General features: G+C 36.6%; 3 protein-coding genes across 20 annotated transcripts in view; 1 reads left to right on the top strand and 2 right to left on the bottom strand.

Annotated features, from left to right (window-relative positions):
• Positions 1-298: 298 nt before the first annotated feature.
• On the bottom strand, positions 299-10,061 carry LOC113053456 (SLAIN motif-containing protein 1-like). 3 transcript variants are annotated; one of them, XM_026218497.1, is made up of 9 exons: positions 9,464-10,061; positions 8,574-8,713; positions 6,885-7,001; positions 6,524-6,622; positions 5,538-5,687; positions 4,868-5,170; positions 2,679-2,855; positions 2,287-2,566; positions 299-1,058 (listed from the first exon to the last, which is right to left on the bottom strand). In XM_026218497.1, the coding sequence occupies exons 1-9, from the start codon at positions 9,856-9,858 to the stop codon at positions 983-985; spliced, it is 1,737 nt and encodes a 578-aa protein (XP_026074282.1). In that variant the 5' UTR covers positions 9,859-10,061; the 3' UTR covers positions 299-982. The 3 variants fall into 3 exon arrangements, with proteins under 3 accessions (XP_026074282.1, XP_026074283.1, XP_026074285.1); XM_026218498.1 differs by having other exon boundaries at positions 8,574-8,662; XM_026218500.1 differs by lacking the exon at positions 6,885-7,001.
• A 1,257-nt stretch (positions 10,062-11,318) lies between these two features.
• On the bottom strand, positions 11,319-20,629 carry LOC113053457 (mucin-22-like). 3 transcript variants are annotated; one of them, XM_026218501.1, is made up of 29 exons: positions 20,500-20,629; positions 19,220-19,261; positions 19,014-19,122; positions 18,864-18,926; positions 18,695-18,781; positions 17,981-18,016; positions 17,236-17,280; positions 17,069-17,134; positions 16,857-16,937; positions 16,447-16,500; positions 16,314-16,343; positions 16,158-16,229; positions 16,007-16,072; positions 15,866-15,919; positions 15,695-15,724; positions 15,551-15,613; positions 15,405-15,458; positions 14,957-14,986; positions 14,770-14,832; positions 14,607-14,660; positions 13,915-13,944; positions 13,762-13,833; positions 13,600-13,671; positions 13,370-13,426; positions 13,227-13,286; positions 13,050-13,118; positions 12,861-12,969; positions 11,731-11,833; positions 11,319-11,648 (listed from the first exon to the last, which is right to left on the bottom strand). In XM_026218501.1, the coding sequence occupies exons 2-29, from the start codon at positions 19,251-19,253 to the stop codon at positions 11,632-11,634; spliced, it is 1,680 nt and encodes a 559-aa protein (XP_026074286.1). In that variant the 5' UTR covers positions 19,254-19,261; positions 20,500-20,629; the 3' UTR covers positions 11,319-11,631. The 3 variants fall into 3 exon arrangements, with proteins under 3 accessions (XP_026074286.1, XP_026074287.1, XP_026074288.1); XM_026218502.1 differs by lacking the exons at positions 14,770-14,832; positions 14,957-14,986; positions 15,405-15,458; XM_026218503.1 differs by lacking the exons at positions 15,695-15,724; positions 15,866-15,919; positions 16,007-16,072; positions 16,158-16,229.
• A 5,553-nt stretch (positions 20,630-26,182) lies between these two features.
• The window catches only part of LOC113053452 (E3 ubiquitin-protein ligase MYCBP2-like), an 85,351-nt gene continuing 84,127 nt past the window's right edge, over positions 26,183-27,406 (top strand). For 8 of the 14 annotated variants that reach the window (XM_026218485.1, XM_026218481.1, XM_026218483.1 and 5 more), the window contains exon 1: positions 26,183-26,864. In XM_026218485.1, coding sequence (XP_026074270.1) covers positions 26,590-26,864 — 275 coding nt within the window. In that variant the 5' untranslated portion in view covers positions 26,183-26,589. The remainder of the gene's footprint in view (positions 26,865-27,406) is intronic. The other 6 variants (XM_026218494.1, XM_026218488.1, XM_026218484.1 and 3 more) reach the window with 1 other exon arrangement.

Below are 27,406 nucleotides of genomic sequence, written 5' to 3'. Positions count from 1 at the left end.
TACAATAAAAAAATGCATAATAAGTATGACACCAAATATGACCCCAAAATATATTGGCCTATGTTTGCTAAACGATTAAAGAATCCAACTTCCTTTGCTAACATTTTGTCAGTAGAATCTCAATATGGTGCATCCCAAATTTTGTGCAAATCAGACAAACATCCTAGGAGGGGTAGGTTTTCCCCAAAATTGTAATATTCTCTTGAATATTGTATTTCAGTTTCCCTTTATAGATATCCTTTGTTCACAGTACAGTACAGAACTTTTTCAAACATTATAATTCAGTTCAAAAGCCTTTTATTCAACATTTGAAACCAGTCATCATAAACTAGTTCTTAAAAAACAGAAACAAATATTAACATTTCACGTGCAAATGTCTAGTCCATAATGCTCTGTATAACAAGCATTATGTAAACATACAATCTGGAATGGCTGCCATTTACTCTTGTCTGCATTTGTACTTTAACAGCAGTATACAGTGGTTTACAGTCCATTTTGGCTGCTTTTACAAATGCATCAGATCACCCAAATAATTCTCTTGTCATATGTTGCTACGTAATTGACAACATTATTAAAAAAAGGAATGCAACTTGCGCAACAGAAACCCATCAGGTACTACTCTGGCAAAAACTGGTTATCTAATGTAAAAATGCAAGTTAACAGTAAAAGTGCTATTTGAGAGACAATGACTTATCGTAACATCTAACAAAACCAATGCTGTCTTTTATATTATTATCTTATTATTAATATAATTGGTTTCAATGGTTAAAAAAAATTGTGCTGCAGTTAGAAAAATTATTTGCATGTAAACACTTGTATGCATAACTCTCTGGTTTTCAGCCATCAGGAATATTGCAGTAGAGCTGTATTGCATTTGTTAACAGTACTTTTCAACTTCGAAACACTTGATGCTATTTTATTTCCACTTCAGGTCTAGTTGTGCCCAGCCAGCTGGGCCTGAGACATTTAAGGTCAGAGCAGTTTAATAGCATCCGTCCCTCCAGCTGCCGTCACGCAGGGCGCTCAGAGCAGAGACACTCTTCGGTGGGGTCAGTAAACTGCAAAGACAGTGACTAGTGTTAATGACAGCAATACTCAAATGTATTATGCATTAAAGTATATATATATAATATTAAAATATCATTTTTCTAATAAGGATCAATTTATTTTCATCTCAAACTAACAATGAACAATTTTGACAGCATTTACTATTATTTGTTAATGCAAATTTCGACGTATATTGAAACATATATAATAAATCATGAACAAACATGAATTAATTAATTTTAAAACATTAAGCTACACTACTGCTCGAAAGTTTTGGTTCAGAAAGAGATTTCATTGTTTGCGAAAAAAAATATATTATAGTCATCATGGTTGCATTTATTTGATAAAAAAAAATACAGAAATATTATTCTAATCTAAAACAACTGTTTTCTATCTTATTTTATTTTAAAATGTAATTTATTCCTGTGATGCAAAGCTGGATATTCATCATCATTACTCCAGTCTTCAATGTCACATGATCCTTCAGAAATCAGTCTGATATGAGGATTTACTGCTCAATAAATATTTCTGATTATTATCAAAATGTTGAAAACAGTTGTTCTGCTCTTTGTTTGATGAACAGAAGGTTCAAAAGAACAGCATTTATTTGAAATAGATTTAGAAGAGTAGATTTATTTTGTAACATAAAATGTCTTTACGTTCATAATAAAAGTAATAGTAAAAAATAGTAAAAGTAAAAAATATCTCTTTAAAAATATTCTTGCTAACTGCAAGTTAGTAAATTTATTTAAATTAATATCCACTTGGGATTTCTAAGAATCAATCAATCCTGTCAGTATTTTTAGGGCTGTCAACCAATACAAATATTAAATGAATTAATTACATGATATGCTGATTTATTATTGACCAATTTGCAATAACAATAATTGCTTAAAAAAGTTAATTTGAAAACGTTTTTGCAGTTAAATGAATTAATAGAATTACAAAAAGTGACTTCAGGTCAATGTATTGTTTGTTTTATGCCCATATCTTTAAACATAAGCCTAACACTAGTCTGCAGCCTACAATAATTCATATTGCCCGAGTTTGTCTGAACTGTAACTAAATGTATATTTGATTCACTGACTATGAAACTTGGTAATTAACAGTAAATGTCTAACAAAATAACACTTGTCAACTCTGGAATGGCCTATGTTATAAAAAACAAACAGTACAGGCTGACAGGTGAATGTTCAGTAGTTTACTCAAGCAAAGGAGGAAGAATTGTGAATGATATACCTTCGTATAGGCTGGGCGATTTTACTGCGCGAGGCCCCACTTGTCCCAACAAAGGAAGCAGGCCGAGGTAGAGCGCTACGAGTGGACGAGGGGGCGCTGGGTTTGCTTGGGAGAGAGATGCTGCTGCTGCTGCTGGGGATAGAGCCGAGACTAACAGAGGAAGGCATTGTGGGGGCACTCTGGATGGTAGGGCTCACGTACGCCGTGGCTTTCAGAGGGGGCCGTGTTGAGAAGTTGCCCTCGCTCTGAACCCGCTGCTGTAACTGGCCCGGAGAGGGAACTGAGATTGAACAGAGAGCAATCAAATTTGACCCGAGGTTCATGACAAAGTGTGATATAATCTGCTACAAGAAAGTTATCATCAAATTTAATGTGATGTTTTGACTTCTCACTTGCAGAATGTATCTTGGTCAGACCGCTGTGGGAATCAAAACTCTGACTGTTGCGGAGTAACGACAAAGATGAGGAGGATGTGGCAATGTGAGCGGGAATAGGAACATTAGGCACACTGGAGACACTGGGGGTGCTGGGAGCTCGAACCAGGTTTGGCATGCTCCTCCTTAGCTTGTCTGAAAAAAAGAAAGACAATGTGTGTTAAAACGGCCAATCTAGCACAAATGGAAAGTATCTAGGAAAAGCGTGATGTACAGTCTATAGTCTATTTAAGCACAGTCTATAGCAGTGGATCTCAACCAGAGGGCTGCCCGGGACCCACTACATAACTCCTCTGAAAGCTTCCTCACTCGTTCCTCGCCTCCTCATGGTGCAGTTAGAGAATTAAGATGTCCTTCCACCCTCTGTATGCCTTCCTTAACACACCTGATTCAGATCATCAGCTCATGAACTGACCAGAGTGTGTCAGATAAGAGAAACAGTTGGAGAGCCACTGATATTCTACCTTGCATTCATATCAAAACATAGAGAGTTGAGTGATAAAGCAGCGTGTTGCTGTGGAGAAGGTTTGGAATAATAATAGAACTTTAGCTATGTCCCTATTCAGATCCTTGTCTTTAGAGATGTGATAATATATTAACAGTTTAAAAGAAAAGAAAAAAAGAAAGGATTGTACTACAAAATAAAAATAAAAAACTTTAATTTATATCTTGGCTAAAATGTACACTGAACAAAATTATAAATGCAACACTGTTGTTTTTCCCCCCAATTTAAATTAGCTGAACTCAAAGATCTAAGACTTTTTCTATGAACACAAAAGTCTATTTCTCTAAAATATTGTTCACAAATCTGTGCTCGTGAGCACTTCTCCTTTGCCGAGATAATCCATCCACCTCACAAGTGTGTATCAAGATTCTGATTAGACAGCATGATTATTGCCTTAGGCTGGCCACAATAAAAGGCCACTCTAAAATGTGCTTTCATCACACAGCACAATGCCACAGATGTCCCAAGTTTAAAGGGAGCATGCTATTGGCATGCTGACTGCAGGATTGTCCACCAGAGCTGTTGCCCGTGAAATGAATGTTACTTTCTCTACCATAAGCCATCTCCAAAGGCGTTTCAGAGAATTTGGCAGTACCTCCAACCGGCCTCACAACCACAGACCATCTGTAACCACACCACCCCAGGACCTCCACATCCAGCATCTTCACCTCCAAGATCATCTGAGACCAGCCACCCGGACAGATGCTGGAACAATCGGTTTGCATAACCAAAGAATTTCTGCACAAACTGTCAGAAACCGTCTCAGAGTAACCGACTTGAGTGGGCAAATGCTCACATTCAATGGTGTCTGGCACTTTGGAGAGGTGTTTTCTTCACGGATGATTCCCAGTTTTCATTGTACAGGGCAGATGGCAGACAGCATGTATGGCATTGTGAGGGTGAGCAATTTGCTGATGTCAACGTTGTGGAACGAGTGGCCCATAGTGGGGTTATGGGATGGGCAGGGGTATGTTATGGACAATGAACACAGGTGCATTTTATTGATGGCATTTTGAATGCACAGAGATACCGTGACGAGATCCTGAGGCCCATTGTTGTGCCATTCATCCACGACCATCACCTCATGTTGCAGCATGATAATGCTCGGCCCCATAATGCAAGGATCTGTACACAATTCCTGGAAACTGAAAACATCCCAGTTCTTGCATGGCCAGCATACTCACCGGACATGTCACCCACGACAGCATGTTCAAGCTCCTGCCAACATCCAGCAGCTTCACACAGCCACTGAAGAGGAGTGGACCAATCTCCTACAGGCCACAATCAACAACCTGATCAACTCTATGTGAAGGAGATGTGTTGCACTGTGTGAGGCAAATGGTGGTCACACCAGACTGGTTTTCAGACCACCCCGGACCCACCAATATAGTAAAACTGCACATTTTAGAGTATCCTTTTATTGTGGCCAGCCTAAGGCACACATGTGCAATAATCATGCTCTCTAATCAGCATCTTGTTATGTCACACCTGTGAGGTGGATGGTTTATCTCGGCAAAGGAGAAGTGCTCACGAACACAGATTTAGACAGATTTGTGAACAATATTTGAGAGAAATAGACTTTTTGTGTACTTAAAAAATTGCTATTGTTATCAGTATATTTCCAGCCTGTGTGCAGTCTGACCTGTGTGGGCTCTGTAGCTCTGGGTCTCTGTGGCTGTGCTGGAGCTGAGGTTGGGCATGTGCAGCTGCTGGTAGGACAGGCTGTTGAGGTACTGAGGCGTGCTGGAGAGGCTCTGTGAGTGGGACGTGCTGCGCTGCATGGAGGACGTACGGAAGAGCCGCGGCTGCGGAGCCGGCAGCTGATCGTACTCTTCCTCTAGCTCGGCTTCACTCCTCATGCTCCTGCGTGCACCTGGGTGCACCGAAAAACTAGCACTGCGGCACGTGGCTGTGGCAGAGGTGCTCGCGTACTCCTGCCGTAGACCTAAAAACAAACATGTGTTTCTATGGATTTACATGAAGCATCCTGAGTACAAAATACTTTTTTCGGCCCCAATCCACACTTTTAGATGCTATTTTGAAGAATGTTGGTAACCTAACAGTTTCGGTTCCCATTGACTTCCACTGTATGGACAAAGATTACAATGGAAGCCTATGGGAACTGAAAGTGTTTGGTTACTAACATTCTTCAATCGTCTTTATATTCCACAGAAGAACGTCATACAGGTTTGAAATAACAATGATTATGAGTAAATGATGACAGGATTTAAATTTTTGAATGAACCAAATCTTTAATCTAAATCATTGCAAATATCACGCCTCTACAATTTGATGAATTAAAGCAGACATACTCTCCTCCTGCAGTCGGGCCATGACCTCCACATCCGTCATGTCCTGAAGCTTATAGCTCATAGAGATGGTGTCGTCCTCCAGCTCAGAGACACTGAGATCACTGTCTATGGATGACTCAGGACTGAGAGGCCTTTGCCAATGACTATTACCTGAAAGAGACATGGAGAATTCAGCCTCACGTATAAAGCACTGACTGAGAAAACTAAAACTGCATTTTTATACTGCTTGAAAATTATGGTGTCCTGTTTTGTCTAGTTTGTCTAATAACTAAACCATTCCCCATAATAAAATAAAATAGATAATTTAGTTTAAATAGTATTTTTGCCTGACACACGGTGTTCATGTACAGAATACATACTGCTTTACAGACTGAAGAATTTTGTTTTAGTTTTTTATACATAACAGAAAATATGATTGATAAATTAAATGTTGACTAACAATGTTTCAAGTTTTATCTTGAAATACGATAATATGATATTGTAATATCATATGATTTATGGTGAAATTAATTTAAACTGACCTATGTTACGTAAAAGTTTGGCTCATATATAAAGAAAATATCATGATATAATCATTTTACTTTCTATTAAAAAAAAATGTTTTAAAGTGGTCTGAAATAGTTGACTTTTATAACAGACATATTTGTTATAACATTAATTCAGAAAGTTCAAAAAAGTGAAAGTAAAGACATTTCTAATGTTACAAAAGATTTCTATTTCAAATAAATTCCATTCTTTTAAACTTTCTGTTCATCAAAAAACTCTGTATGTTTTCAACAGTGATAATAATAAGAAAGCAGTAAATGAAAGTAAAGTAAGCAGTTTCCTAATGCATTAATTCAGCATTTTATTCTGAACCATCAAGTGACTGAAGACTGTAGTAATGATGCTGAAAATAGCATCTTTTTTGTTTCCACAGAAATAAACTTTTTGGGTTTTTAATAAAATAAAATAAAATAAATGCTGATGATCTTAGTCGATCTTACTGTGTGTAGCCATGTGATAGAGGAATGTGGGAGATCTTTCGGTTAGGCTGGAGCAGTTCCTCCCTGTGAGAGACTTCTGATGGTTTGGTGAAGGTGGATCTGGGTCAGGAGAGAGATGATAGATATCATGTCAGACTATGGTGAGTAAAAACAATGAGTAAAACTACACAATATAGACTGTTCTTTTAAGCTATATAATTTATGTAAAAGTATTCTAAATTGTACTTCTTTTTCACAATGGACTGTGTAATACACAGTACAGACGATGTAGTTTATCAGTGACACAGTACAGTACCTTTATTAGCGATTAGAGAGAGTTGTTTCTGTTCTTAGGTTAGGATGAGTGAGGCGCAAGTGTTACCTGTTTGCTCAGTTAGTGCAGGTTTAGTAAAGGGTTTAGAAGAGCTGCTTAAAGAAGAGAGTTCGTCTACAGGACTGAACAGAACGCTTGAAGAGAGCACGCTTCTCCATCTTTTGGCTAACGGGAAAAGGAAGTGCAATCAATAAAAAAACACATTACACACAACAACAGTCATATTTTAACAGTAAGAGGTAGTGAATGAGGATATATAAAAAAACATACATTTTTACACAAAGGGGTTCACATTGACCACATTAAAAATATTGAATTATTTTCACTTAACTGCAAAAATAAACAATAAAGAAATTTAAGCTATTTCTGAAAATTCAGGAAAACTGTAACTAGGACATTCTTCTCAGTTGCTTCTTTTGTGTTCCACGGAAGAAGGGGAGGTTTGGAACTTTGATTTTGGGACAAACTGTTCAGTTTAAAGAGTGAAAATGGGTTGAATGAGTTATTGGTAGTCAAGCGGATCACAGTACTTATGCATACCTTAACAATTAGCCTTTCCCAGATCGCACAAAAACAAGCATTCACGGCTACCCAGAAAAACAAAGATGTATTCATGACCCCATTTGCACTGAGCCAAACTCGCTGAATCTGGCCTTTCAAAAGCCATTCAGAGCGCCCGCAACTCCACAACACACATCTCTGTGTATGCACTTCATACATCATTTATGTACGGACTAATCCAAAGAAACAACTGATACAAAAACATTTCACAATGTCCCCAGGACGGTCCTCGATACATCTGTGTTATTTAGTGCTGATTCTGCAGGAAGATTTATATAGGAGTTGTTTATATGGATACCATCCAAGTGCAGAACATGTAGGTTATCTATTCACCTTTTAGCTGCCAAGACACTGTAGTGATAACTTTACATATCCTCAAGTTCGTATTGTTTATGATCTTATACAGTTATATATTATATTGGGTAACATTAAAACAGACCACAGTCTTCCACTGTTCATTTTCAGATTTTTTTTTTTTTGACATCTTACAGATTTCTATAATTAAATAGTGTATGTATCTGCATTATATCTAGATTGCATTAAAAAAAAAGTTTTACATTTTCTAAAAATGTACTCACCCTCAGGACATCCAAGATGTAGATGAGTTTGTTTCTTCATCAGAACAGATTTGGAGAAATTTAACATTGCATCACTTGCTCATCAGTGGATCCTCTGCAGTGAATGGGTGCCGTCAGAATGAGAGTCCAGACAGCTAATAAAAACATCACAATCATCCACAAGTAATCCACAGCAGTCCATTAATTAACGTCTTGTGAAGAGAAAAGCTGTGTGTCTGTAATAAACAAATTCATCCATCTGTGCATATTTCTCTCCTGATACAGATGAGACAAAGTGAATACACTATATGGATAGAGGACACTTTTTTGATGATTGTGATGTTTTTATCAGCTGTTTGGACTCTCATTCTGACGGCACCCATCCACAGGTGAGCAAGTGATGCAATGATACATTTCTCCAAATCTGTTCAGATGCTGAAGCAAACTTATCTACATCTTAGATGGCCTGAGGGTGAATACATTTCGGGTGAACTATTTCTTTAAAGAAAAGCTAGAATGGTCAATCTCGAACCCTCAAGCTCAGTTGGACCATAAATAACAAGGATATTTTAGAAATTCAAATTTCATACTTTATATTCATGGGACTGATGGTAAGTACCTTGGTCCAGTTGGTTGCACAATGAGCGTTTGGCTAACTCCACCTCTGGTCTGGGGTTGTCCAGCACGTGTCTGCACCACTGAAGAGGACTGAGGAGAAGAAGATGAGGAAACAGCTTGGCTTTTGGAGACACGTACAACCTGGTGACATAAACACTTGGTCAAAACATCTGTACTTTTGTTTGCCTGGATGTATCATGAATTTTATCATTAACCTTATATGTGTATTAATTCAGCTGATCAAAAGGCAGTTTGAGACAACACCTAAAATATTAAAAGGCTATATGACCACTATCTGCTTTCAGTAAATCTTTGTCCCATGTTTGAAAGAGACAATAAGTATTCATTCAAGTGTTCTTAAAGGGGTCATATAATGCGATTTCAAGTTTACCTTTCTCTTTGAAGAATTACAAGCTAGTTTGTGAATAGACAAGATCCCTAAAGTTGCAAAGAAGACTAACTTTAGTCCCACTGCAGGAGTTGTGCATTCAAGACTAATGTTTCATCCCATAACAAGGGCAGGCCAGATTTGTCTGTATTTGTCATTTCTCTGTATAGTGCAAAGGTACAGGTTAGACTACTTTTGACCATCTGGTGTGAGATCATCACAAATGACCAGTTAAATATGCATCTTTGCACTACACATTTAGAAGACAAACAATCTGAAGAAAAATATGGAAATCTTTCACATCAACAATCTGCAACACTGATAAGATATGCACCTACAGTAACAATGAACCTGGACACATACAGTAGTCCACTAATGGTATATTTCATGGGAACTGAATTTAAGGGATAACAAAGAGCATGCAAAGCTAAAAATCAAATCCTAACAGTCTAGGTAAAAATGACACCAGTTTACTCAGTTAATTAACGATACAGCATCAGTACCAGCTGTAATCAGACTCTCCATCGATGGGGAGAACAAGATGAAGGTCTAGTATTTCCAACTCATCCAGGACAGTGGCATCCTCCTCATCAGCACCAGTCACTGACTGCGGATGAAAATACGGATAGCGCTCCTCCGATAGTCCAAAAGATGGAGACTCAGGAGGAGAAGCGCAGTAGCCCCCGGTGACCGGAGCTGCTGACACACGGCCGCCGGAGGTGCAGCTGTGCCCGGCGCTCGCTCTCGACCGGAGCCGCTCGTTCTGCCTCTCCAGCTTCCTCACGAGCTCCTGAAGCTTTTTCACCTCCAGTTCTGCGTTCATTATCTTACTGTTGCCATTGACGTCCGCAATCATCTGCGGCTTGAACAATAGTCCGTCCATTGAAGAGAAAAGCATGTAAACAGTTGTACGCTAGATGGTGGCGGTGTTGTTTACCCTGTGTGCCCAGACTCGCAGTGCTTTCAGGCGGCTTGCCCGCTTCATTCAGACGCTGATGTGCTGCTCATGCATGTGTCTCTGTCTCCTCCTTCCCAGTTCAAAACACGACAGACAAACACACATCACCAGGCAATACACCACCTCTCGCCAGCCTTCATTTGATTCAGATGACTAATAAAATGGTGCCTTCTTATTCTATTCTACTCTATTCTATTCCTTATACTTCAACTTTGTAGGCTTATTCAGTTTCACATTTCCATAATATAAACTACCGTTCAAAGGTCATTACGTTGTTTGATTATTTAAGAAATGAATACTTTATTCGGTAAGGACGCATTAAACTGAACAAAAGTGAGAGTAATACATTTACAGTGTTGCAAAAAAGTTATAGGCCTATTTCTATTTCAAATGCATGTTGCTCTTATGAACTTTCTGTTCGTCAAAGAATACACCCAAAAATATTAAGCAGCTCAACTGTTTTCAACATTAGTGATGATCAGAAAGATCAGAAGGATCATGTGACACTGAAGACTGGAGGAATGTATATATATATATATATAATCCTCATTGAGCTTAAGATACTTTTTTAAATAAACAAAAATTATCTCACTGACCCCGAATGTTTGAATGGTATAGCGGCCCATGTCTTACTCTTAATATATTGGATGAGGTATTAAACTCACAATTTTAGTGTTTTTTAGCTAGTGTAAAATTTTAGATTTCAGTCTTCTGAAATGTTAAGCTTAACTTGTTTTAGTGTTACTTGTTTGTAATTGTAAAATTTGCTTGGAATGTCTGGGTGTAAATTGTTTTAAAGTACATCCTACACCTATTTTCTTTGGTCTGAAACTTTTTGCTGAATATCTGATAATTTGTAAATTTTTTCTTTTCTCTAATTGAAATATTTCAAATAGTTTTAACTGATAACATTTGAATTGTTTTCCTGTGTACTCATCAGCTTTGTTCCTGTTAGTCTTTGTAAAATGCCTTAACTAATTAAAATCACTTGATTAATGTCATCATCTTCTAGGAAATGACATAATTTTTGGTGTGAAAACAGCAGCACATCAAACATGTCATTGATTTAAAGAATTCTATTATGTTTTGAAGTTTAGTTGGTTTTTCTCCCTCTTTATAAAATGACAGAAACGCAGATAACATTTCATGAAAGCAAACTCTCTCAATCCCTCAGAGCAATGGCTAATTTTAGCTCTTTATTTGCATCCTCTTAAGAATCCTGTCATAACTCGAGCTGAATTGTCTGATCTTGATCACAGAATATTTTTGAAAGCCTCTTTAGAAAACTGAATGCATATTCAATTTATAGCTACAGTGGTGAAAGGTACAGCAGAACTGGTCTCTGGAATGATGCTTTACAATAAAAGACAATCAGATGAAAAGTCAGGAGAAATATGATATTTTTTCACAGCATTCACATTTATTCTTTAAGAAGAAAAACATTAGTTAAGAAAAATAAAGCATCTCAAAAAAATATAATGCATGAGGAAAGATATTCTTATTATTTTAATAATTGGATAAGATCCTTGTTGCATCATCGTGGAGGATAGCAATCAATGCAATTAATAAACCCCAAAGTCTATCAGACAGAAGTCCACCACCAAAAACTGAACTTCAAATGGCCCGAATCCAAAGCCGTGGGAAGGTTTTGGAATAGGGATGTATATTTGCCATCTCTTTCAGAACATCACTTCATTATCGCTTAATATAGTTTCAGCGGAGCCATTTGCCTGTAAAACAAACATTTTTGTTTATTTAGCAAACATATTTACTGTATTATTCTACTGAAAAGCAGAGTAGAGTGAGTCTTACCCTTAGTGACACCGAAGCAGCTCTCGCAGTGAATGGCACGACGGTACACCCACAAACTGTCCCCTGCCTTCAGGAGTCCCAGAGACGCATTACACACCCCACACTAAAAACAATTCAAAACTATAATTAGAAAAATACTTTTACATTCTTTTTCATTAATAAAAAAAAAATTCAATAGAAATTATTGAATTAAAATCTGAAAATCCTCATAGAAAAAATCCTTATCGGTAGAGGACATCGGGACTCAATTTCTTAAAAAAAAAAAAAAAAAGACATGAATGAACATGCATAGGCGAAAACATTGATTTTTTTAAATCACCACTACATTTTTAGTTTTCAAGATTTTTTTTTTTTTACCAAACTTTGAATAAAGATACAGAATGATTTGATATAAAAAAATGTCTCTATGCAAAATGTGTGTAAAATGGCCATAAACAAGTATTCTCATTATATACAAATCTAATTTGCATATCAATGTGTTTTTGGGGCAACATGTAATGAAAAAAGAAGTGTAATAATGGGAGTAATAATTGACAAGGTTTTCATAATAATATATAATATTTCATAGAACACTAAAATATAATTTCTTTCCCTATTCATTTGTTATGTCTCCTAAAATATGTAATAAAAATGCTTTTAGTCCCGGTGTCCTCATATGAAAATGTATGAAATCAACATCCTGTTTCATAAAAGAAATTCATATTCTGATTTGAAACCCCATGACATTTTCCTGGGATGTTGATGTATGACACACAGTTTAAAAATGAGTCAGATTTAAATGATAATTACAATATATTGTTATATTTCCATAAGAGAAATTGATCTCAGAATGTTTTGGTAGACCAAGGAAAAGGACTGGTGATGGTGAAACATCCAAACATTCAGAAAAGCCCTGAATGTGCTCTGTACAGGACATCCAGACTTAAAACTGTAGCATGTACAGTCTCAAAGAAATTCACTCAAATATAATGTCCTCATATGAGGCTGCAGGGTCTTAAGAGGGTCTTACCACAAAAATATTTTGATGCATTAACCTTCATATTTAATTCTGCATTCATATAGGCCTAGTTTGCATACTGACAGCAATAATAAAGTGTTACACCTTTTATAAAAGTTCAAGAAGAACTAACCTTGAAACAACTTGCATGACAGTTGATGTTCATGTCATCCAGGATAATCTTCTCATCCGTGTACATGTTTTTATGGCAGACCGTGCAGATGTCCTTCCCACTAACTACCCTGCAACGTAATCATACGCATTTCACACGTGCACTAAATATCAGGCAGAATTAAATACGAACGTCTATTCCCTTCCATACCTTTCGGGTGAAGTGTACACAGTCGTAGTGCTTTTTGATGTGAGCGTGTCAGACAGGTAGTCAACAGGCCTGTGGACAAAATGAAGAAATGCAGTCTACAAACCTGCTTAAATGTAACGAGTAATGTAGTGTTACGCAGCTGTAAATGACATGATACTGTCTCTGAATGTGCTCAACCTGCTCTCTGTGTATGATGTTCTGCTGTAAGAAGGACTCGTGACCGTGCTCCACTCATCTCTATATTAAAACAGATAAAGAAGGGTAATGAACAACAGATAATGCATCAGGCAAAGACGCTTGCATAAGAAATAGCATCCTACCCTTCATTTGTAGAATAGACGGTTCTGGTGGATTTGGAGACTGATATATCCTCGCGACTGTAAGAACGACAAAAGTCCATGATAGAAGAAACACTGCAGCAGTGAGAGTGAAGCTCGAATGGAAAGTATGCTCAGTGCTTTTAGCTTGTAAGTCATAATAGTTAAACTGCTTAAAGGCCAAAGCAAAAACGAATGGGTTCACACCTTATTAATATCTGAATGCCACATACCTGCTGTCATACTTTGTGTTGGCTGACTTGATCGATGTTGGTATGAGAGTATCAAACAGTTGATCCTCAGTGCTGAACAAAAAGATCATTCAATCAGTGATTTTCTCTGTCTAACAACGACTTTAAAATGCATTTATTTGTAATAATCTCTCAGAAACTCACCTCTTTGTGGACCGGACAGAATATGATGTTGTTTTAGTGGGTGAAACGTCCTCCTTGGTGTAGGTTTTGATGCTAGAAATTGAAAATGCCAAGAGGTTAATAGAGCAACCTCATTATTTCAGCGATCTGCAAGAAAGACGGTGGTTACTGTACCTTGTGGTGGTCTTGACAGGTGAAGTGGGTCTAGACAAAAAGAATGAAAGGTTTCAGTTTAATGCATTTCAAAATAACAAAAGCAACAGTTTTAAGGTACATTTATTCTGATTTAATCATATTTTGTTGTACTTAAAGACACAGACTATCTTGATGTTTTGACTAAGGTTCTAAAGCACATGTAAAGTACTTGATTATAAATAAGTGTGTTATTCAGTATTACATCTAAAGTTGATATATTTGAAATGCACTGAATTACGACTTCATTTCGAATGTGGAACTGAAAGATACATGCTATACATGCTTCAACAGATTGGTATATTTACAGTAAACTTACTTTAACCATATTTCACAGACTACAGAAGTTATTATTAAATTACATGTGCTTACGCTCTACACAAGTCATAAAAAGCACTCTAAAGTTCAGCTAATTGCATTTACTACAAATTTAAACAATAATACATTGAATTGAATTGCAATTAAGTGTCTAAATTGAGAATGTTGACAAAATACTGTATATAGAAAGCTTTTCTCCTCCCTTTTAGAAGTTGATAAACCTATTTATTTAGCTATTCTTTTTATGGACGATTAAATACATTTTATTTTACATATTATTATTTGCATTTAATTTTTTTTTTACTCTACAAAGATGTATGTCATGCAAGTCATTTTGGTTTGATCTTGTCACTCACGCATCACTGATGTCCTTTGATGTCTTCACAGTAACCACTTCAGTCTTGTAGTCACTTTAGAGACACAACACACGTGCTGTGAGCAACAATTCAGTCTCTAAATGCAAGTTCAGTGCACTGCATTATCATTGCAATATGTGAACAACCTTCGACCAGTTCCTACCTCTTTGTGCTGTAAGATGTTGTTTGAGTTGGCGAAACATCCTCTTTGGTGTAGGTCTTGATGCTGTAAATGAAATTGGTTAAAAAGTTAATAAACGATATTAGTAGCCACATTTTTTCCAGGTTAGTCAGCAATCTAGAGCTGTATTTGTTTTTCTTGTTAGCCAACAAGGATGTGGTTACTGTACCTTGTAGTGGTCTTGACAGGTGAAGTTGGTCTAGATAAAAAAAAAAATACAGATTTAGTGTTAATATGCACAAAAAAAAAAAAAAAAACGGATCCTATCGTATTCCAAAACAGTTTACAATTGCACATCAAATGGTGACTCGTTGCAGTTTATCCAAAACAGTTTGTTCAAAAGCAAACCGAAATGTCCTCAAATCAAAATATTGAAATTCATTTATCTGAACTGTATAAATAAACTTCACCATATGTAAAAAAAAATGACAAAAGCTGTTACAATTTTGTTTTATAAATGCAACCAACAAAACGTGGCAGAACTTTAAATGTTGCTTCTGTATCTTTATGCATTAATATATAATACATTGCATGGACAGTTTTTATTAAGCATTTCCTCCTGCAGACCTGTAGTCATCCATGGGTTGAGAAGCACTGATCTACTGTATGACACTCACACATTAACGGTGTCCTTTGAAGACTTCACAGTAACCACTTCAGTCTTGTAGTCACTTTACAGACACAAAACATGTTCTGTGAGCAACACTTCAGTCTCTAAATGCGAGTTCATTTCAGTGCACTGCATTATCATTGATTTACACACCTCTTTGTGCTGTAAGATGTTGTTTTAGGGGGCGAAACATCCTCCTTGGTGTAGGTCTTGATGCTGTAAATTAAATTGTTAAAAGGTTAAAGAGTATCCACATCTCTTCTCAGCAATCTGTAAGAAACCCGATGGTTACTGTACCTTGTGGTGGTCTTGAGGGGTGAAGTTGGTCTAGACAAAAACATTTAGAGGTTCAGTGTTAATACACATGCAACATAAAAAAACGTATTTTTTTCCCGCAATTCTATTTCTGCATGAATAAAGGTTAATGCATATGCATCTTTTTTTCTAGAATGTATATATGTCACTCACGCATCACTGATGGTCTTTGATGTCTTCACAGTAACCACTTCAGTCTTGTAGTCACTTTAGAGACACAAATGTGCATTATTTAACTTTTTGTGGAGTAAGATGTTAAGTTGTTTAGTTTATAAATATGTAAATGTCACATACGTGCTGTCAGTGTTGGCTGACTTGATCGATGTTGGTATGAGAGTATCAAACAGTTGATCCTCAGTGCTGAGGAAAAGCATTCAATCAGTGATTTTCTTTGTCTTAGAATGACTGAAATGCATTTATTTGTAATAATCTCTCAGAAACACACCTCTTTGTGGACCGGACAGAATATGATGTTGTTTTAGTCGGTGAAACATCCCCTCTGGTGTAGGTTCTGACGCTAGAATTGAAAATGCTAAGAGGTTAAGAAAGTAGCCACTTTTGGGTTTAGACAGTATTTTAAGAAAGACGGTGGTTACTGTACCTTGTGGTGGTCTTGACAGGTGAAGTGGGTCTAGACAAAAAGAATTATAGGTTTCAGTTTAACACACTCAAAAAAATATGTAAAAAATGAGATTATTATTATTTTTTAACTTAGGATTTTCTATAACCCTCACCCATCAACAGTGTCCTTTGATGACTTGATGGTAATGACTTCAGTCTTGTAATCACTTTAGGAACACATTACATGTGCAGTGAGACATATTTGAACATTTAAGCCACAAATGAATATGAATTTCATTTAATTAGAAAACATGACATAACAATACATTTCTCTTATTTTGAACAGTTTTTCTATTAGTTATCATTTACAACCAAACAAGGTTTTTTTTTTTTGTGTGTGTATGTGTGTGTGTGTGTGTGTGTGTGTGTGTGTGTGTGTGTGTGTGTGTGTGTGTGAAAAGTGTGTTGCGGTATAGCCTATATAATTTTTTTTTTTTTTTAAATAAATGGCACTTTAATATTTTGGTTTGGAATGAATGTTTATTAAAAATGATCGCATGCATGTTGAACTGAGCTGATTTACCCAGAAGTCTTGGTGTTTAAACCTGCCAGGTCTTTATCAGTGAGGGTTTCAGACTTGGTAGATGATTTGACCACATCCTGCCTGAGGACAAGAAGACGACACAGTTACGGTGCCTGACCTGGACCTCATAACATTGTTCTGTGATTGCAAGATAAGATGAATATAGTGTGAACTAGTTATGACATTGATGTGATGTCTCCTCAGCATCTTACTTGGTAGTGGTCACAGTTGTCTCAGTTATCTTTGCACCATCTTTGATTGTTGTTGTAGAAGTAGAGCTGAAAGAGCAATCATCAGGTTTGTAAGAAGCTAGTCTTCATTCATTCATTCATTCAGCCAGTCATCAGTCATCTAAGCAGGTGTGTCCCAGAGGCGTTACCTTTTCCTGGGCTCCGCTTTCACAGTTGTTTTAGTTCCTGTTGTTCTGTAGGGTTGGGTAGGGAAGATAAATGAGCTCTTCAATATTTTAAATTCCCAACATTTTTGGCTTCTGATCACTCTTACTAACAGGTTTTAAATACAGCAAACGTTGGTGACTAATCTTATGTGACCGTGGACCACAAAACCAGTCTTAAGTGTACATTTTTTGAAACTGAATAACATCTGAATAAATAATCTTTCCATTGATATATGGTCTATTAGGATCGGATCATATTTGGCCGAGATACAGTACAACTATTTGAAAATCTGGAATCTGAGGGTGTAAAAACTCAAAATACTGAGAAAATGGCCTTTGAAGTTGTCCAAATGAATTCTCAGCCATGCATATTACTAATCAAAGGTTACGTTTTGATATATTTATGGTAGGAAATTTACAAAATATCTTCATGGAACATGATCTTTATTTACTATTCTAATGATTTTTGTATCATACAATGTACAATGTATTTTTGGCTATTGCTACAAATATACCCCAGTGACTTCAGACTGGTTTTGTGCTCCAGGGTCACATATTGTACATGTAAGTCCATGTTCAAGTCCACTTCCTTTAACACATGAATTATTAGTATGGTGTATGATAAATACACTGTTTTTCTAAATGAATTACTACATTTTTACTATGAAACAGATTTAAAGAATAAAAGCTGTGATTTTGCAGTGCTAAAAGAGTGTGTCTATTTTACCTGGTTTCATTCAGTTGGTCCTGGCTGCCGCCAAATCTACACATTAAAAACAATCACATGAGACTATTTAATTCGGTTTTATCACATCTACTTTTTTCCTAAGAACCTCATCATGCTTTTGTAAATCCTAATTATGAGCAAAAAAAAAAAGGCAATACCATGGAGTGACAAGTCTAAATTATAAGATACCAACTCATAATTTTGAAACAGTAGAAATTATGGGAGCAAAATCGAAATATATGAGTTATAATTATGAGATAAAAATGAGAAATTGTGTCAAATTATGAGATCGTCTCATTGTCTTTTCATATCATAGTTTTTTATGTCATCATTTCAACATTTTATTATGACTGACATAATTTCAGTTTCAACTTTGTACGACTTTTATGTCATAATTTCAACAATTTGTGTCATAATTATAAAACAATTCAAAATCAGAATTATAACTTTTTAATCTCATAATTTCTGCCTTTTTTCCCTTTTTCACGTTTTCAACTTTCTGTCATAATTATGACTTTCTTTCATTAATAATTTTGACTCTTTTTCACACTTTAGGTCACAAAATGATTTAACAGTTGTTTCTAATGTGGTGGAAAGGGCTCTCACACTGAGTATTGTGAGTATTGTTTTATACAGTGTAATCTGATGCACATTTGTAACACATCTGAAATCTGAAATATGAAGGTGATAAGTGTGTCTTCAGCGGTCTGTTACCTCTTAGAGAGCGCCTGGACAGTGCTCCCTGATGAAGGGCTGACGGTGATGGTTTTGCTCTCAGTTTTGCTAGTTTTATCTTGAGGGCTTCATAAAAAAAAGAGCATAAGGGCCTCATATTTCAATGGCAACACGTGGGATAAATAAAAAAACAAATGATATGAACTACCTGACAAGGCTTTCGTTGGACTTATAGCGACTCAGGACAGTTTTGCCGAAGTTACCATCACGTCTGTGGAGAAACGGAAAAAACATTAGTTCAGAATGTCAGTTGTCTGTCAGACACAGACACAGATTTACCATTTTACCATTTACTTACTCGACTTTCTCCTCCTCGTTCACATTCGTCTTAATCCAGCTATTGTCCTTCAGCAGGGATTTCTTTTTGCCATCATCCACTTTAGTGGATCTAGTGCTTGATGTTGTAACTGTTTTTAATAATAATAAACAATATTACAAAATGATTTGATTATAATACTCATGATTTATTATGAGAAGGATGTCATTTTAAGGAGTTTTCCTCACCTGTTTTACTGTATGATTTTGGAGTGAAAGCCATGGTTTACGCTGTGAGATGGAATTGTTACACATTATTACATTTGCAGTAGATACAGTGTCTTTTCTAACTAGGCTACTATCCACAAGATGGTGCCACTAGACAACATACTGAGCGTGTCGTTGCAAATGAACATGAAATTGCAGAATTTCACAAATGAAATTAACACATTCCATTCCTTGTATGATGTAGCCCTGTCCTTTCACTTCATGCCTTCCTAGATACACCCAAAACTAGTTTGTCCTGATCGCTGAGCAGACACACCCTGTCCAAACACCTGCCGCTGAAACCATGGCAATGTTCTCATGCTTGGAAATAAACCTCAGATGCACTGAACATCACGCAGGGGAGGTTTCGCCCGATTTCTTGTAGCATTGGTTAAAATTGTAAAAACTTTTGTCAAACCCTTTTACATTTTTGGTAGGTGACATTAAACACTTTTAGGAAAGCGATATGCTAAACTCCATTTAAAACAATTTTAAACAACATTTCACAAATTCTGTTTAAATTGTTTTATATGCAGCTTTTATTACTTCCTTTAAGAGAGACTAAACATTTAGACGTATGCAATTATATATATATATATATAAACAATAAGCAAATTATATACAAACAACTTATTTATTTTGTATTAAATTAATGCATCATATAAATATATATCACATAAAAATGTTTAAATGAAATCTTGGTGTTTATTTAAAAGTCACATTTAAAAAGACACATTCTGCATCAACTACCCAATTATAAACAATTACAAATCAGAATCACAATTACATTTTTTTTTTTTTTTTTTTTTTTTTGCGAGCATTCAAAATGGTTTGCAAATCATTGCCAAAAATAACAGTCCAGGAACTACTAGACGGAAAATCTAGTGTGTTTGTATTTTGATTTGAGAAGAAAAGCGCTGTCCCACTTCTGACGTATAGAAGCACTATTCTAATTACACTTCAGTAAATGTCTTGTCCTTCAGTCTCACCTTGACATTGTGAACTGTTCTTTAGTAAGACTGCACTCTGTAACTAATTCTAAACATAATATTTCATTGTGTACAGTCATACAATACATCTACATCACAAGAGAATTCATTTGAATGACATGCTTTAGATATGATCACTAACCTAAAAAAAATAAATAAAATAAAAGCTTTGATTTTAGAAACAAATAGGCTAAATATATTAACCATGAACATGACTGAAATAGAATTAAAACAGAATTCAGAGACACACATACAGGTAGAAGTCTGTCATACCTTGGTATTTGAGGTGCGCTGGATCTGACTGAGGTTAGAGGAGAATAACATATAGTTTACTGCTCTTCTTTTCCCCTCTTACATATTTGTCCTAGGCAGAGAAGGCAAGACCAGTGAAAGGTGTGGCTTCATGTGACACACACCAGAGCAACTCAACTTGTCAATGTAGTTTACAGCAGGGGTGTGTCTTCATGAGGTCTTCCCTCCAGCTGATGAAAAGCACAAAGCAATGAATGTCAGGACATCAGCAGTCAAACTGTCTGTCTTAGGAAACTATGTGAAGGCCACCATCACAGCCTCCACCCGAGATGTCAAGATTAAACTGTTTGGGTGCTGCTCTCAAGGCTTAAAAGTTCAAAAGTATGCCATTCTGACTGTTTATTGCTTGTAATATTTCGCCAGCAATTATTGCAGTTAACAATCAAGCACTTACTGTGTGACTGGAATTCAAATTGAATGTTTTATTCATTACTTGTTTCTTTGTAATTGTGAAAATTAATGGAAATTACTGAGTAAAAATTACATTTTAAGCAGGTGCTGGTCATATAATTAGAATATCATCAAAAGGTTGATTTAGAACATTAATTCCATTCAAAAAGTGAAACTTGTATATTATACAGTATTTATTCATTATATTTCAAATATTTATTTCTTTTAATTTTGATGTTTATAACTGACAACTAAGAAAAGTTCCAAATTCAGAATCTCAGAAAAGTAGAATATTGTGAAAAGGTTCAGTATTGAAGACGCCTGGTGCCACACTCTAATCGGCTAATTAACTCAAAACACCTGCAAAGCCTTTAAATGGTCTCTCAGTCTAGTTCTGCAGGCTACACAATCATGGGGAAGACTGCTGACTTGACAGTTGTCCAAAAGACGACCATTGACACCTTTCACAAGGAGGGCAAGACACAAAAGGTCATTGCAAAAGAGGCTGGCTGTTCACAGAGCTCTGTGTCCAAACACATTAATAGAGAGGTGAAGGGAAGGAAAAGATGTGATAGAAAAAAATTTGTACAAACAATAGGGATATTCCTCTCACCCTGGAGAGGATTGTGAAAAAAAACCCATCCAAAAATGTGGGGGAGATTCACAAAGAGTGGACTGCAGCTGGAGTCAGTGCTTCAAGAATCACTACACACAGACGTATGTAAGACATGGGTTTCAGCTGTTGCATTACTTGTGTCAAGCCACTCTTGAACAACAGACAGCATCAGAAGCTTCTCGCTTCAAAAAGGACTGGACTGCTGCTGAGTGGTCCAAAGTTAAGCTCTCTGATGAAAGTAAATTTTGCATTTCCTTTGGGAATCAGGGTCCCAGAGTCTGGAGGAAGAGAGGAGAGGCACACAATCCACGTTGCTTGATATCCAGTGTAAAGTTTCCACATCAGTGATGGTTTGGGGTGCCATGTCATCTCCTGGTGTTGGTCCACTGTGTTTTCTGAGGTCCAAGGTCAACGCAGCCGCATACCAGGAAGTTTTAGAGCACTTCATGCTTCCTGCTGCTGACCAACTTTGTGGAGATGCAGATTTCATTTTCCAACAGGACTTGGCACCTGCACACAGGGCCAAAGCTACCAGTACCTAGTTTAAGGACTATAGTATCCCTGTTCTTTTTTATGTTTACACTTTTCAGTTGGCCAAGATTTCAAAAAATCCTTTCTTTGTATTGGTCTTAAGTTATATTCAAATTTTCCTTAGTTGTCAGTTATAATCATCAAAATTAAAAGAAATAAACATTTGAAATATATACAAGTTTCACTTTTTGAATGGAATTAGTGAAATAAATCAACTTTTTAATGATATTGTAATTATATATATATATATATATATATATATATATATATATATATATATATATATATATTACAAGAAACTATTGCAGTCTATCTATAGCATTGTCAGCGTACTAGAGCAGGCTAAAGTCAGCGTGAAGGCCTTCTGTAGTGTTTGGTGATAATAATAGCACTCTGAACCTCAAAAGATAAAACCCACTGAGCCTGATTTTTTTTCTTTGGTTGTTCTAGATGAATAGGTGTGTTGTTGCAGAAGCATGTGGCATGTTAGGTTTGTGCTTTATTGTGGGAGGGTAAAGTGTAGGTTGCGATACAGTTTGTCTGAGAGCAAACACGTATGTGGGGTGTGACACTGCGCTTCATGTTAATCACACCCTTACTCAATAGTTTTAAAGTGTGTAATATGCAAAAGACAATCAAACTTGCTGACATTCAATGAGGAAGAAACTTCTTATGTTATACCAGACATGCCTCATCTTTTTATGGAAATATTAATATTTGTAAGTAGGAGGTTTGGAGGGGTGACAATGCAATGTTTATATTTATTTCACAGGAAACATAGTGCTTTAGAAGGTTATTTTATCTGTTTTTATCAAGCTTAAGTAACACAACTGCTGAACATTTCATTACAATTTAATTTCATTGGGTTTAATCCCCTCAAATATGTCAAACTGTCATTTAAATCTTTTTTTGCTGCATTAACTGAAATATGCGTGAGTTTTAAGTCCCCAGCATGCTTTGCAGGACTCAAGAGTAAATGTTGAAATCAAGCGCTATTCTATGTTTTTGTGTGAAGGCAAACCCATGTTTAAAGTTCAGCTAGACTTAAAAGAGTTTCTGTTGTACACGTGTTTGTGGTTATCTTTGTGCTGAAGAGTTAGGATCTATGATGGTTATATAACTATGGTGTTAGTTGTTTCATTCATCATAGCTGTGCTTATGTCAGTGCAGTAACCGATTAAACATTTGTGTGTCTCAGACAAAAATAAATGAAGCTGAGTGCACACTTGCATATGAAGAGATGATTCAATCATAAGTTGAATCTGCGGCTTTAAAGGAACTTTTTTTAGAAGGCAGCAAGCTCTGTTATTCTGTGAGGAATATGCTTCACTTCCACCTGCCTGGAGATCTCTAGTGATCCTGTAGACCTTGACTAGTTAGTTTGTGTTTAATCAGAGTGGAAAGTGGCCCTCCAGGAGCAGGATTGGACATCTAATACAAATTAATATTAATTACAGAAACGGTAAAAGATATCGAAGCATAGATCAAATAGATTTAACATAATTAAATAACAGAAAATCATTGTCAGGATTGCAGTTTGACAAAGTGAATCATATTGTTTAACATTTTAACATTCAAGTATGTGACAGTGTATATATATATATATATATATATATATATATATATATATATATATATATATATATATATATATATATATATATATATATATATATATATATATATATATATATATATATATTATATGGCAACTGAAATGACATCCAAATGTATGTCATAAGACATTCATCAGATTTCTTAAAAATCATAGCAATTTTATCCTTTTTGTTCCACTTTTTTAGAATTTCAGAAAGAGAGAGAAAGAGCAATAGTTGAATGCAAAACTTCCAATTGACTGTGTTTAATAAAGTGTCTTGACTATTGGAAAAGTGCCTCTGCTATTTTAAGTGATTTGCAGCTTTTTAATTTTTGCAATACAATATTTTACTGTAGTTTTTGTTTAAGAATTTGTTGATGTAACCTATCACTGAAGTGTAGCTGAAATGTCTCTGGGTCCATCAGATTTTAACACTTGCTATAATTATATTATCCTTTCCTCAATATTGTTCTCAGAATATAAATTTAACGAACCTTATAAGTAAGGTTAATTCAGTGGATCAAGATTGCATTACCATTTACTTAGAATTGTTTCAATGGTTGCATAGGACCGATGTTTTTCACCACTAGATGGCGCACGAAATAAAAGAAAGCAGTTCAAGTCATATTTTGTGGTATGACAAAAAAAAAAATAGGATTAGCTGATTATAGAATTGATACTTTTCTCAGTGCATTAAAATGTAATTAAATTTGAGGGTACCTGTGCATATTGTGTTGTTAGAAACGCATTTTCTTCTAAAATGTTATTAGATAAAATCCTTCCACAGTAATTTGTTTGGACTGAGGAGACCTTCAGTCCCTGGCCAGATGAGGATGTTCTCACTCTCAGTCTCACATCTGTTTCTATCACTGAAGCTCAGGGGGGTTCGTTGCAGAGTAAAATGACTTCAGTGCTGCAGACACAAACCATCGTCTGTCTGTAACACACCGAAGGGAGGAGGGAAAATGTCGTCTAGTATTTGTGTCCCCAGTCAGAGGACGTTCACTTCCTCTCACATAACCTTCTCACCACTATCTCTTTTCCTGCTTTATGGACATCCACATACATATTTTATTTCATCTCATACCTGCAGATCATAGGCATTCTAGTGAGACTTCAATCTGTTGTGCACTTAGCATTACAATTTTGAAATCTCAGAATGGTTCTTCTATGGAATCACTGTGTTCCTTTTTGGAACCTTTATTTTTAAGTGTGCAGTGTGAGTGGCTTGTGTGTTAGATCATGATTTAAAATATATCAGTGCACGTTTCTTTGAATTGAAACAGCTCAGACATGCATTTTAGTCTGGGACTATGCTCAAGCCTTGTTTAGGGTTCAACACATTCAGTAAATTATGTGCACTTCTTTTTTTTCACATGCACCCTATATTTATAATATTAGTATAATACGAATTATAATATATAATTATATTTATTTAGTTATTGTTTGTTTGTTTGTGCTTTTGTGGTGATTTTAAACTAACATTACATTCTTACCGTACCTCTACAAGGTAACATCCCTCGTTCCTTTGTGATAAAGGTCACTGGTGTTTAAGTGGTAACCCTATACCAGAAACAGTGTGCCAGAAAACATGCCGTAACATAATCCATGGAAACACATTCTGACAACAAGACTAGGTTTTCGTGTGACCAGTTGACATGAAGGGGTTTATTTTTGAATTAGCGACTGGCTTAGTGTCATCATTTATTCACCCTTATGTCATTCCAAATCTGGATGAGGCTACTTTCTTCCTTCTGCGGCCCATAAAAAACAATATTAATATGAGGAAGAATTTGGAAAAAATTTTGGTAACCAAGCCATTAATTGTATTGCCAAAAAATAAACGAGTAAATAAATAAATACACAAAAACCTTTATCAAATTATCTCTTAAGAAATAATTCATACACGTTTGGAATTAATTACAATTTTATTTTTAGGTTTTGGGAGAACTATGCCTTTAAAGCATGTCTACTGAGTAAAAAAAAAAAAAAAAAAAAAAATGAAATAATGAGTTAAAATTATATATATTATGTGAGGAAAGAGTGTGGAGTCCTATAGTTGCATGCTGCCGTTGGCCAATCAGAATCAAGAATTCCAGAATAATATTTAAATACAATATAAACCTATAAATATATTATAAAATACGCCAGAAATTAATGACCCGTGTTTTTGTCAGAGCATAAAAATAACCATAAATATGTATTGTATGTAGGATTCATCATGCCCTTCTCTTGTAAGGAAGAGAACGTGTCGCTGGACGTGTGTTTTTGTAACCGTCCAGGAATTTCAAATTCTTATTCGAGAAGAAACGAACGTTAAATCGTCCAAAACCCGCATTTGACGCCTCATACTCGGCGGTTCGATTACAACAGCCGGCGCGTTTCAAAATCCACCGAGTTCACTAGCTAGACAGCACTCTAGGCGCGTTTAGAACCTTCACTCGAGCTCTCGAATTGTGTCTAGGTAGGCCGCACACTGCGATTTGAAACAGATCCGCTGTGTGCTATGGATGGGAATGTATCCCAGCATGCTTGACAGTCAGCGACACGAACAGGGAAGAATGATGAAGCTAAGATGGCAGCGCTATTAGGGGTGCTGTCTTCACAGGGTCGAGCGAAACAGCAGGAACACCCGCGAAGCGCGGACGGCAGCTCGCGCATTTGACTGGTTTCACTTCAGTCAGCCGGATCGCCTGCAGTCGAGGAAATAACGGTCGATTTTTGACCCGAGCGAAGGAAGGGACGCGTATTTCGCAGCTGCAGCAGAGCGGCTAATGTTAACCGTAAACGTCGTTTTAATTGGAGGAGCTCGGATGTAATTCGCCGGTTTGCGGAGCGGATTTATGGGGTGTGCTTGGGACTTTTGAGTTAGCTCTGTTGACATTGTAATCTAATATATGCGTTGTTCCCCTGTACGATGATGTGTGCTGCTGCGGCAGCGGGTGCCGGGGGTAGCGGGATCCCGTCCTCCTCGTCCCACTCCACGGGGCTGGGAGTCAGGGTCATTCCCGGAGCTGGAAACGAGTTCGCATCGATCGGATCAGGGATGGGCTCCGGTCCCGTTGTGGGTGCCCGCTCGGACTGTCGGAGCCGCTACCAGCTTCTTCTCTCAGGGCGAGCTCTTGCGGAGCGGTACCGGAGGATCTACACCACCGCGATCACCGACAAAGAGCAGGGGCTCAACCTCGGCAGGTGGGTCTCGGTTCGGGATGAGAAACCCGGCTGCAATGGCGTACGGATTGATGTGTTTGTAAACAAAACCCATTGGGTTTAACCTGAGCTCACTTGAGTCCAAACAGCGGTAGGTTAGCAGTTAGCATGCGGCTAACTTCCTTAGCGAGCGCAGCCTACACACTCGTTTCATCTCACGCAGGTCAAAGGAGAAGCTCAGCTTGTGTTGCATTTGATTTATGTGCATTTTAAAATCACCTTCACGCTGCTGTCACGATCAACAATGCCGTTTTGAGACATCGTGCACAAATAGATGCTTAGGCTCAAACATGTAACATGAGTGTTCGTGTTTGCTAATAGGACGTGGCTGAATGAGTTTGATTTGTATGATAAAACTCAACGTTCTTCAAATACAGTGAACAGACAATGATATCAAACCTTTAGCGTCAGATATGTATAACGTTATATTTAAGGCTAGCCAAATGTTGTCAGGCTTGTGTAATGTCTTATGGTCTCAGTTCAGGTTGTAGATATCAGCCTCCTTCACTGAATTGCATGTTCAA

This window comes from Carassius auratus, chromosome 34 (genome assembly GCF_003368295.1).
Source record: "Carassius auratus strain Wakin chromosome 34, ASM336829v1, whole genome shotgun sequence".
In the NCBI taxonomy this organism is placed as follows: domain Eukaryota; kingdom Metazoa; phylum Chordata; class Actinopteri; order Cypriniformes; family Cyprinidae; genus Carassius; species Carassius auratus.
This window is presented reverse-complemented; position numbering and strand designations above follow the sequence as displayed.

Coding starts and splice junctions, on each gene's coding strand:
- LOC113053456 (XM_026218497.1), bottom strand. CDS start 9,858: ATGCTTTTCTCTTCAATGGACGGACTATTGTTCAAGCCGCAGATGATT. Junction 8,714..9,463: donor GGAGAGTCTGATTACAGCTG/GTACTGATGCTG, acceptor TTATGTCACCAG/GTTGTACGTGTCTCCAAAAG. Junction 5,171..5,537: donor GGCCCGACTGCAGGAGGAGA/GTATGTCTGCTT, acceptor GTTTGTTTTTAG/GTCTACGGCAGGAGTACGCG.
- LOC113053457 (XM_026218501.1), bottom strand. CDS start 19,253: ATGGCTTTCACTCCAAAATCATACAGTAAAACAG. Junction 19,123..19,219: donor AAAATCATACAGTAAAACAG/GTGAGGAAAACT, acceptor TATTAAAAACAG/TTACAACATCAAGCACTAGA. Junction 18,017..18,694: donor GTCCAGGCGCTCTCTAAGAG/GTAACAGACCGC, acceptor TTTAATGTGTAG/ATTTGGCGGCAGCCAGGACC.